At 36.5% G+C, this 12,559-nt stretch overlaps 1 protein-coding gene across 1 annotated transcript; it reads right to left on the bottom strand.

Annotated features, from left to right (window-relative positions):
* Positions 1–318: 318 nt before the first annotated feature.
* On the bottom strand, positions 319–8,860 carry LOC121238821 (DDT domain-containing protein PTM). The gene is given in 12 exon segments (XM_041135856.1): positions 319–1,840; positions 1,974–2,144; positions 2,147–2,458; positions 2,708–2,736; positions 2,839–3,305; positions 3,445–3,569; positions 3,768–4,056; positions 5,144–6,279; positions 6,282–6,391; positions 6,672–7,379; positions 8,002–8,356; positions 8,359–8,860. Coding segments are annotated over 12 exon segments (5,160 nt in total). The 5' UTR covers positions 8,822–8,860; the 3' UTR covers positions 319–845.
* Positions 8,861–12,559: the final 3,699 nt, after the last annotated feature.

Below are 12,559 nucleotides of genomic sequence, written 5' to 3'. Positions count from 1 at the left end.
AATGGTTCGTATCAGACGTGAAAATATGAATTTGAAGTCCAAGCTTATGTGGTAGAAAGAAATTGAACCTTCTAAGTTTTATTCGCTGCAACTGCGGGTAAGGTTTCTTTGGTGCAAACAGATACATGCGAGAGAGAGAGACTACAGAGGGCTAAATCCTACCCATGAGCATCCAGTTACATTTACTCGGCCAATCACATCACACCGTCTTAAAAATGTTATTTTACAATAGTAAAACTAGAAGCCTATTGCCCATAAATTCGCTACTTTCCAACCAAACCAATGCTCAAGTAATTCGAAGTTATTGACCCAAACTGATTGCAAAATTTTATATATAAAAATATATATATATAAAAATAAATCTATGATTTATACAAGCAATTCAATGAGACAAGCACAAAAAAAGGCCTGCTTATCTTCCAAGATAATTGGAATACTTCTGTAGTTTGTAAAATGATGCAACTCCCCGTAATTGGTTAGGGAACAAATTAACCATTTTAAATAGTAATTTGCGACCTCCTATCATGATCAAACCCAGCAATCCTACATTCAAATAGCCAATCTTCCAAACTTACCAATGAGAAACTGGATCATCAAAAAAAAGAGCAGTTGTCAGGAAGCAGTAGGAACTGCTAGGCCATTGAAACATCGGCCATGGCATTAACAAAATTTCTCCAAGGTTCAACAAGAATGGAGACTGAACTTTCCCATTCTCATCTTTCCCGTCATCAATATTGCCAAATGCGGTTCAGTACGCAACTATCTCACCTGAGAGATCTCCCTTCGAAATTGACTAGCTAAGAGCAGACTATAAAACCAAAATCTTGAAAGAACAACTAGATTAGCTACCGCCACTCACGGCAATTGCCACACCTCCAACTGCCTTCCCCAGATGATAATTCCACCCAAGGTGAGCAGTTTCTGTGTATCTGTAACCCACATATCTCACAAGAAACATCAGGGGCTGGTTCTGTATGCAAACACTTCTGACAATGCACCATATTAACAGTAGGGTTTGCAGAATTTTCAGGTTCTGAATGATTACTTAAAGTATCCGCCATTCTATACTGTTCAGGGACTTCTTGTGAAATTCTATCAGAGGGATTTTCCAAGCACCCTGACCAATTCCCAGCTGTATCAACTCCATCAAATGGGCCAACGTCATCAGACTCCAGCAACTCTGTAACAGTGAAGTAGGTTTGGGGTTCAAATTCCATATCTTCATAATTAAAACCTTGATAGTCTAACATCATCTCACTTTCAACATCCCACTCCGCTTGAGGAGACGATGCTCTCTGTGTAGGTTTCAAGCTATTCACTTCAAGGTGTGTGGATAGTTCAGCATGAGAAAGATTACTTCCAGATAAGCCATCTACATCCCCCTCACGCTTCACTTGCCTCCTGACAGGAAGTTTTTGCGGCCCTGGCCCAGAAGCAGTATTCCATTCATCCACTTCTGAATCATGCTGTGTAATTAACTCAACTCTGGAAAGAGAGAAAAGAAGAGGATCATATTCCTGTTTTGATGTTTCCGCCATGGGAAACGATGGAGTCCCAGGTTCACACTCTACAAATTCTCGTCCCAAAACTTCCCCTGTGAGAAGTACCGATTTTGCAGGTTCACACTCAAATTCAGAAATCATTCCAGAATCAGAGTCTCCTCTTACATGCCCTTGCTTCATATCCCTTGAGCGTGTTTTCTTGCCCTCGGGCAGATTGTCTTTAAGGTCCGCATAAGGACACAATGGTGACCTTATCCTACGACACTTGCAACACTTGAAGCCTGTTACATCGAAAATTTTTGACTCTTCAAGTTCGACAGCTTCAGCATGGTACCATTCTGCCAGGGAGCATAAACACAATGCGTCAAAAAATAACCAAAAAAAACAACAACCCACCCACACACAGAAAGTAAGATGTAAAGTAGGTATTTCAAGTGAACAGCATGAAGCACACAATCAAGAGTAACTTACTTTGGCAAATTTCACAGCAAATATACATAAGATCAGACCTATATGGCTTATGGCACAAGTGACAAACAGGTTCCAACCGATGGACATCCAAACTTCCCTTCAAAAGAATATTTTTAAGCCTGAAATCAATGCCTGTGTCTTCAGAGTTTTTCTTCTTCCATATAACACCCAAGAACACGTCCGGCGGCGGCTTTTATTTGCCAAACTAGAATTAGAAGCAGTGTGCTTCAACTCAGAACTAGTATGTTGAGTTCTGATAGATGCTAATGATTGATTATTACATGCATGCCTTCTGCCCTTAGTGGCTGCAGTCAAGTTAGGGCAATCTCGCCTTTGCAATGCCAGGGGAGTGCTCGGAGATTCATTACTGATTTCTTTCTGAACAAAATCCTTTGCATGGTAACAGTGCTTGCATGTAATCAAGAACTCAACTTCCTCATTCATACACATTGTTGAAATCATGGTACAGCCTTCATGACAATAACCTGACCACAATAAGGCACAAGTTACAATCATTGCTCAACAAATCATCTAAAAAAAATTTGCAAGATTTTAAACAACAGGAAAGATAAGGGCAAAATTTACAAGGTAATTTTATGTACATTTGTCAGATGCACTCGTAAAATTTGATGAGTTACATACTATCCTATCAGATTCAAAGAGGAAAAAAATTCATTTTAAAAATTTGACATAAAACATTCTGGATGGGAAACATTATGGCTCAGTTAAAGCACCTTGGCATGCACCGCACTTGACCGCATTCCTGAAAGTCACATCAGGGAAAAGTTAATCAGCTTGGACTAAGTTGGTGCAGACTAGAGAATAAAAAAATTGTAAAAATTAAAACAATGTATAAAATAATTACCCAATTAAAACATCCAGCTGACACGAGGAACAAGAGCACACGTCCAATTTATCTCTCTTGCAAATAAGATAGAAAAATATATCTCGACGGGAAGCTTTCAAGCGCCTTCTTTGTAACTTGATTGATAAATCCAAGGGCTCCTCACCAGAGAGCAAGGGTACTTTATCAGAACTTTCTTCATACTCTTTGATCAAGTATAAAGGAATGCGAGATTCAGAAAACCAATACTTGTCTTTTCCATCTTGACTTTGCTCAATCTCAATGACATTCTTCATGACACGTGAAGGAAGATGCTTTTGGTTCCCAAAAGCAACTGCATATCTGATCTTGTTTTCCACGATTGTTTTAGCACAAATGACAGCATTTCTGAAAGCAGAAGCTTCTGTATCTAGTACCTTTCCATCCTGAAGGTTCTGCTCAGGCCGAAGAAAATCACTCCATCTCAAATGAAAGTCCAAGTATCTGACCTGAGGCGAATTCCAATTTTATACTCAAAAAGTTGCAAACTTATAAAGATAATTCAAAATTGCATAAGACCTATAGAATTTGCTAAATCAAAAGAAAGGTTGGCAGAGATAGCAACAAAAAAATAAGATAAGAACAAACCTGAAATGCAAGCTGTGATGCATTCTTACTCATTTCAACAGCAGCTCTCCAAACCAACCGCCTGCTTCTTCGAGGAATCTCAGAACTATCAGCATAATCAATGCCAGAAATCTTTCTCCAACCACCTAAGGAGCCAGAATATGATTTACACTTTTTTCTTTCCCTCAATTTCACAAATGAAACAACATATGAATTAAAGATGCTTATTATAATAATGGAGCATTTACTATATGGTGTTATAATGATTAAAAAAATGCTTAGAATGAAGGGAATTACTAAAGGATTGTCTTTCAGGAAGGGAAGACCTAAGGAGTGCTAGTTACCTTGGCGAGCTGCTTTTTTGACCACCAAGCGTGGCAAAATTGCTTTCTGAAATATAAGCTTCGATAGCTTCCCGCCTTGCCACCAGACAAAACTTTGGTCAAGGCAACCCTCAGCTGTCACTTCAGAGGCAGCAGACTGCTTTCTGCTTCGCCTTCCACTAAGTCCACGTTTCTGTGTTGTTGCAACAGTGCATGTTGCATTTTGAACCATAGAAGAGTCAACTAACGAACTATCCACCAGTTTAACCCAGTCCCCAGAAAGAGCAATGATGCTAATGTGTTCCTCAAGCTGCAAATAAAGACAGATTACGAACCAAACTATAGATGCCACATGCAGAAACATGCCTATAAAGACATTTTTCAGGTAAGATTTCACAAAAAGTACAAAGAGGCACTGTGTCGTGCCCCAGATTATGAAGGATGGTGAATGGGATTTCACATTGCTTATGAGAGAGAAGGCATTGCAATCTATAATGATTCCAAGGGGCTCTAACTGTAAGACTAGTCTATTTTTTTTATATTATCATTTTACTGGAATTTTTTGTTACACATGCTCGAGAGGTGTGGACTTGGAGCAAGATGGTGATTTTGGATCAAATTTTGCATCTCCACCGTATGTTTCTCTATCTTGGTGAATGGTACCCCAATGGGTTTCTTCGGAAGTTTGAGGGGTTTGAGGCAAGATGATCCCCTATCTCCATTACTCTTTGTTTTCATAATAAAAGTTTTTAGTAAAATGATCTCAAGTATTGTGGAAGGTGGATTTTTATCTCGATTTGTCGTAGGGGATGCAAGAATCAGCACACTTGAGATGACTCACCCCTTATTTTCAGATGATACTCTTGTCTTTTGTGGGGCTAGTCATAATCATATTCAAGCCTTTCAGGCTCTTTTACTTTGCTTTGAAGCGGCTTCGGATTTGAAAGTGAATCTCGCCAAATCAGAATAGTTCCAGTTCGAAATGTTCCAAGTGTTTTAAGCTTGGTCAATATTCTGGGATGCAAAGTCTCCACCTTGCACAGGAATGGAGAGGAATGGTCGGAGTTTTGAGGATCATTAACGGATAATGGACGAGATTAAAATTTTTTTTCTTCATACATTATTCCATTGGTCAATTGTAATTGACTTTAATGGCATGAACGTACATAATTTTCTTGTATCTTTAGACAGTCATGCATAGGTGTGGTTCTTATATATGTCCTGTGTACTTGGCTTCGCCTAATTTTAATAAAATTCCTATTTACTAACAAAAAAAAAAACATGCATATTCATTTAGACAAGAAAAGTTGTGTTACCATGCCAAACAGGCCCACCCAAAACTATATAGGCCAACTAGACTATAAATCAAAAGTACATCAAAAAGCAAGAGAACTTACTTCAAGTAACAGAGCCTTTATTGCACGGCAAGTTGAAGCGTGCTCTACTTGTTTATGCCATTGCTTTCTGTAACTAGCACTCTGAAAGGGACCAACGATCAGACCATGTAAACTCTCCTCCATGTATAAAATGTACGATGCGATGCTGGCAAGATTCCTTTCTCCACTATTAACGGGACGAAGGCCCGCAAGGATCTTCATAGCACCTTTTGTGGCACTCAGGCAAGCATGGTTTAACATGCATCCCCTCTTGCTTGAAATAGAGGCCTTACAAGAAAGACACCAACCACACCTCTCCCTTGGAACCTCCACAAGCTTCTTTTCAGAACTTGGCCAGAAGAAACGAGAGGCTGTTAATGAGAATGCTTTTGCCTGTAAAAAATTGTTGGAAGATGCAACTTTCCTCGAGTTTTCCGAAGCATGACCCTCGGAAACCCGAGTTTCCTCTGATGAAAGAACAGCTAGTTTAGCAGAGGCAGACGCAGCAAACTCTCCATGCATGTAATTATTGATGTATGCTTGAGGTTTATGGAAAGACCCCAAGTATAAAAAGTCAACAACTGAATTGTTGTCACTCTTTCCGGAACTTGCTTGATTACCTTCTTTGCTTTGAGAGACCAAATTCACAGGAAAACACATACCATTCACATACCTAGTACAACTTCCATTGCTGTTTCTGGAGGTGCATGTAGTAAGGTCTACTGCATCTGATCTGTCAACCAAACTTTGGTGGGTTAAGTCAGATGTATTGGCTCGATGTCTTTTTGAACCATTAGAAATTTCAGACTCAATTTTCATCCTCTCAGTTAGGTTCATATCCATAAGTGTGCATTCATGTTGCATTCTGTCACCACCACCATGAGATTCAGAAAGTTCAGTCCGAGTATTCTCATCTGAGGCCTTGAGACATGATGTTCCCACATTATCTGTGCTGCTTTTGTTTTCATTATACACAAAATTCCCTGCCTCAAGCATATTAGGAACTCTCCCTACTTCCTTGCCAGGAGGGAATAAGAGGGTAGGAAGTTGTGCATTATCCTTTATATGGGCCAAGTTTATACACACTTCATTCATTATTGGAAGAGGTAAGACACTTTCAGGAATAGACCAATGGTGCAAAATTGCCTTACACACCCCAAGTATAAAGATGTATGTTGCACGGATGAACAAAGAGCTTGCAGGACCTTTGGAATGTCATTCTGATTGTAATATTTGAAACATGGTTCTGTATCTATAGAATCCCTAAGCCTGCGATAATCAATATTGTTGATCATAAGCCCATGAAAGGGTTGAAGAGAATTTCAAAAAATGAGGAGTCATTCAAAGCAACACATAAAGATGGAATTGAGATTTTTTTAAAAATAAAGTTTGAGATAATGTGGGGACTCAAGAACTAAAGTTAAAAAACCCAGTGATTCATAAAGCAAGAAAACAATTATGATTCTAATACAAACAAAAAGGTTCAACAAACATTCTGTATAGTGTAGCTAACAATAAGGGGGCTAAAACAAAGATGTTGAGAACATACACCAGTAGGTGGTCGCAAGCACCCAAGAAGATCCGCTCATACAAATCGATGCCAAATATTTCTGCACCTTTAAGTGATGTTCCAATTGCAATATTCGGTGCAATCTTATTAATAGTGCACTCTGGACAGTACCAGAGCCCTTCCGGTATAAACATTTTCATCACACCTATACACCTTGAATGGTATGCTGATGGGCACCCATCACAGCAAAGCAAGGTCCCATCCATGCCACAAAGCCGACATTCATCACTATTTCTATCCACATCGACATCAGCAGCATCCACATTGTCTTTAGTACCTTTGAAACCTGAATAATTTAAGTTACCCAATGACTTTGTGTTGTGGGTTTCTGCAATAATCTCCATAGCTTCTCTGCCCTTGCAAGCAGAAGTTTTGGAATATCTGGGGTGGACCCTTCTAGGCCCATTTTCGTGAGAATTGGTTGCTTCTGTGTCATAATCTAATCCAACTTCTGATTCTTCACGCATGTCAATCTCAGCTCTTATCTCAGCTGACTCCAAGACATCATCACACAGTATTTGTAAAACCATTAACTTCCTACCTGCAGGTAGGCAATAATACTCCCTAACCAAAACCTCATCATAAAATCCTCTCCACTTAGGTCCCTTTGTGTGTCCCATAATTGTTAAATAGTGGACCAGGTAAATGGGCCAAGTCAATGTATCGAGCAAGCTCCAATCAACGCACCTGAAAGATAAAAGGGGGAGGCAAAAACTGAATTTCTAAGAATGGAAATTAGCAATGGAAGCACATTTCACATGTAGTTTTAATATTAAAATACAGGTGTACGTGATGATGTTAAAAAAAATCATGTTTATATTATATAATAAGATGGAAGGGTGTGCACAAAAATGGAAATCTCACACAATCACTTAAGATATACAAGCCAAAATCCTCATCCCAACATCAATTCCAATGGGCAGACCACTAAAACCTCTCTGTTCAATTGCTTGCCAACAGGAAGGTAACAAAACTGCGCATTACCACACAGCTTGATTGAATGGAATAGATGCATCTGGCACAATTTGAATCCAGTATTGTATGGACCCAAATGCAGAAAAAACAAACCTATTGCACCTTCCTTAGCAACCAACTGTAACAGCTTGAAAAATTACTTCTAAGATCCCCTAAGGAGAGGAATAACAGTGTGCATAGTCAATTCTACCAAAACATCCTTTGCACGAGAATGCTAACACAACTTCATTAGAATTTAAATTGTAACTTCAAGATACTGGTTTTCTCAGCCAAAGACGTAAAGAGATGAAAACAAGTACATCAAGCATTTTGCTCGTGAAAAAAGAATAAGTACCTCAAGCATTTCGAGGCAAGCTCCAAGCCATCCAATGAGAGTGTTTCAAGATGACGCCTCAATGCACGCATCAAAGCAACGTGAACAGCATCCAACAATGTGTTTGGAACACAACAATTAAGCGACCCAACAAAATCATCTAAAGAAAATGGGCTCAAAAACAAGGGGATGCTGAAGGACCGCAAGAAACCATAAACAGAGAAAAGATTGGAAACATATTGCTCCGGCACACCTACAGTTCCTGAAGAAGGTGGCAACTCCGGTGGTGGGATGGGTGGGGTCTCTACATTGAACCCCAAATCGCCGTCCCTCGCATACTCACTCGAATCACTCGAAGAATCTTCATAGCCTTCAAGTTCGCCCCATCATTTTCAATTGCCACCCCACCACCCATCTCACTTAATGTGGATGTATCAATCTTATCCGCTCCATTTGTCAAGCCGTACCCTTCCTTCTCGAATTGGCTCTTACTGTTTGCACTAATTTTCGATAGTAATTCATCTAACTTCTTCTTCCTTCTAATCAAATCAGCGTCGAAGTCACTATCTCCCAAAATAAATCCACGAACCTCGCCGCTATCCAAGTCCTCGCAGTCCCCGTCCTCGTAATCGACCCTATACAATCCCTGGTCGTAATGCAAAACTCTCCCAAGAAAAACCCCACTGCCACGGAATTCCTTCAGCACGTACCGCCCCACCAAAGCCACGGGTCTTCTCTCAACGGCCTGGTTCTTGGTGTTGGGGCCCAGAGCAATGTTTTCGTCCTCGTTTCGCCTCCGTTTCCTCGGCCTACCCCTCGATCTCGCCACAGGAGGGTCCATTATCCGAACGATTTAGAGCATGAATCGCCTCGGACCTCAAATCCGAACCCAATCGCAGCCAATTTCAATCTCTATTTTTCACTATTCTTAAAGTGCTGCAAAAGGTAGGGTTTTTGCAGCCCCTATAAACCAAAACAAAAATGAGACCGGTCAGTACAAAATCCAATTAATTAATAATCCCAGAAAAAGTCGGTTTGGTAATTGAATCAAAGCGAGAAAAAAATATGATGTTCGGATTGATACAATGCAAATTTTGAAACTTATTGTTGGGAGATTAATCGAGAATACCTGATTAGGGTTAGAGAAGATGTCTATGCGGCTATTTGGGGTAGAGAGAACGGGAGAGATAGAGTCGAAGCCCTAATAGGAGTGAACAACGACCTCTCTTCACTCTTCTAGCGAGTTGCTGTGTAACGTTGACTCGGAACCCGCTCACTGAGTCCGAGTTTGTAGCTTGAATTTCAACCCGTTTGAGTCATAATTCACTCGGCTTTTATATTTGCAGTCTTGAAAAGAAGATTGCGTATATAATGTTATTGTTGAATAGAGATAAAAAAGAAAAAAATTATTTTAAAAAAAATCTTATTATAATTTTAAAAATTTTGTAAATATAATTATATGAATCTGCATGAACAATCTTTATTTAGAGTCTATATATAAATTAATTCTTTTAATAATAACAATAATACACGATCTTTTTACCTATTCAAACATTTAAAGTTTTAATTAAAAATAATGATAAGATGTGGGCATCCTCGTAATGAAACCCCTTGGTAATTTATACTATTTGAAACCAAAAAATAAAAATAAAATGAACAGTATATAGTGATATTTGTAATTTTAAAATATGTAAGGTTCGTGTACTTTTTTTAAAATAGTGAATAAATTTAAAATTTGCATTAAAAATATATTTTTCTAATAAGGGGCCCATTTTTATTTAAAGAGAATGTGCAGGACATATACCCTATAATTGTAATTTATATTTAGTATTACTTTATTCAATAATCTCCACTGCACTAGAATTTGTGGGAAGTGATTTTAGCTTTTGTGTTAAAAAAAAAAAATTGTAAGATGTGCTTTTAATTGTGTTTTGTAAAAGTAGTTTGGAAATTTTGAATAAAAGTTTTTCGAATTATATGTCGTACTTGAATTTGTGAAAATAGATTAAAGAAAGTAACATACTATTTGAATATAGATTTCAATATATTTTATTTTAGTTTTTGTAAAAAAAATAATAATAATTTCTCTATTTGTTGACTTTTCATTAAAATTTAGGCAAATGATTAGATAAAAAATTGAAGAATTACTTTTTTATAGATTGAAAAATGTTTGGTTTAAAGTTGAGATTTATTTTTTAAACAAGGAAAATTATTTGTACAATCCTATAGTGTACAAGTTTTATGCATTTTCTTCAAAAAAAAACTTAGATAAATCTGAAGACTGGGACACATATGAAACAAACTCATTTTTAATGATATCTCTCACTTTTTTCAAAATAAAATGCATAGAATTTGTACACTTTAATACTACTTTTGAGTAGTGAGTAGGGGTGGGTAAAAACTCCTGCTACTTCAACTCCGATAAACATTCGTTCTGACTCCGATCTCAATGTTGGAAGATTCAGAATTTGAAGTTAGAGTTCGAATTTGGATAGGATTCCGTAGTATTGACTCCGACTCCGATTGATATAGTTCAAGCAACAATCAAAGTCAACGAAAATATCAAAAAAGAAAAAATCTTCCACTTCAGCTACATTTTGTTTTCCCTTTCCCTTTGACTTAAAATAAAAAAAAAAATGATAGAATTACTATTCTTCTATTACTCATTTTATATTTTTTTTAATTTTTTATTTTACTTAATAGTTAAGAAAGTGATTATTAATAAAATTATATATTTTTTATTTTTTCTTAATAGTTAAGGATGTTAAAAAAATACTTAAAAAAATAATAAAAAAATAAACTATAAATAATAAATAGACAATAATAGAATAGTAACCCATCATTACTCTCTACCCTAGAATAAAACATCAGGAACAGTTTCATATAATATATTAAACGAACAATGTGATGAACGGAAATATAAATAAAAAAAATAAAAATCCCTGCGCTAGTTATACGACGCGGAGAAAGAGCGAGTCGACTCTGAGTTTGTCCCAGCCCAAGAAATTTCAAAATAACCCCAATTTAAAACACGCTTTGACACTTTGTTTAAAGAAGGTTCATTTAGGTACATACACAGAACTCAGAAGTCCAGAAATTAGACCCAAAATGGCGGGAATATTTTCCCACTTAATGCCATTTTCCCGCCGGTAACTTCGATCTTCAAACTTTTTTATAGGCAACGGCCACATTACAGTTTCTGATTTTATATATATATATATATATGCAAAATTTTAACCCCAAATGGATGGATGTGATGAGTGGATATTTAGATGCAAATTATTCGAATAATAAGGAATTGAAAAATAAATTGCTTAACTAAAGATTTATAATTGAATGTTCAAGTTACTATACAAAAACATGCATGTTTGCTTAATATTACTTGCGTTAGAAAACTATTATATAACTCAAATCACATATAGATAAATTTAAGATGGTTGTAAACTTGGATGTACAATCTATAACTACCCAAGTTACATAAAATAAAATGATTCATTTTAAATTTTATGTTCAAATGTTAAAAAAACAATCATGCTAATGAATTGAATTGAATAGTATTATATGTACTTACAATTTAACGTATAATATTTATTTTTTCAATTTTATTTTTTAATTTTAAATTGAAATTTTCAAATTTCAGAATTTTAAATTTTGAAGTTTTTTTAAAGTACACGTAGTATTTTTCAATTGAATTTGATACTCGTTTAATGAAAAAGTTACTAGTTCCATCAATAACACAGAGTAATGTCATAATTCATACATATACAAAATAATAATAATAAATAAATAAATAAATCTTAAGAAAAAGAAACATTTTACTAATTTACAATCTTTTAAGTACCCAAGTTCAAGTGTTTTTTAGATGGAGCTATATTTAGTTCCTCAAATTCTTATGATGTGGGTGCTGTGTTGCGGGATGACACGGGCTATATGAACATGGCAATGTCTAGAAGAGAGTTGGGTATACATGAGGTGGAGGATATAGAAGCACTTATTGTTCTAAAGGGTTTGCAATTAACTTTTCACTTGGGTATTTGTCACTTGATTATAGAGGGGGACTCACTTGCTGTAATGGAGGCTATTTGCCCAAGGGGGGAGGATCTAAACAAGTGCAGTTTTTTAATTCATGAGATGAAGAAGGTACTGTCCAGTTTTATTTCTTTTGAGGTTCTTCATGTTGGTAAACATGGCAATGAGGTTGCACGCATTCTAGCTCAATAAGCACAGTTTGTGGATGATACTTTACAATGGTGAAATGAACCTCCAGATTTTATTCGAAGTAGTCTTGCAGTAGATGCAGCGGGTTTTTTCTAATAGCTGCTGTTTATTAGTTGGTTGTTAATGTGTCTATGATGGTATATTATGTATTGAACTCTGTTTCTATGCATGAATGCAGAAGCTTTTATTTTGGAAAAAAAAAACCAATGCATACAATAACATAAATAATTTTATTTGTAGTCATACAAAATTAATTGTATAGTTTTGCCTTCTTTATGTCCTGTTTTTTCAAATTAATTAAAATTAAAACACAAAAAACAAATATAAAGTTAAGTTCCTTCTTCACACTTTTTTTTTTAAC

This window comes from Juglans microcarpa x Juglans regia, chromosome 7D (assembly GCF_004785595.1).
Source record: "Juglans microcarpa x Juglans regia isolate MS1-56 chromosome 7D, Jm3101_v1.0, whole genome shotgun sequence".
Taxonomy (NCBI): Eukaryota; Viridiplantae; Streptophyta; class Magnoliopsida; order Fagales; family Juglandaceae; genus Juglans; species Juglans microcarpa x Juglans regia.
This window is presented reverse-complemented; position numbering and strand designations above follow the sequence as displayed.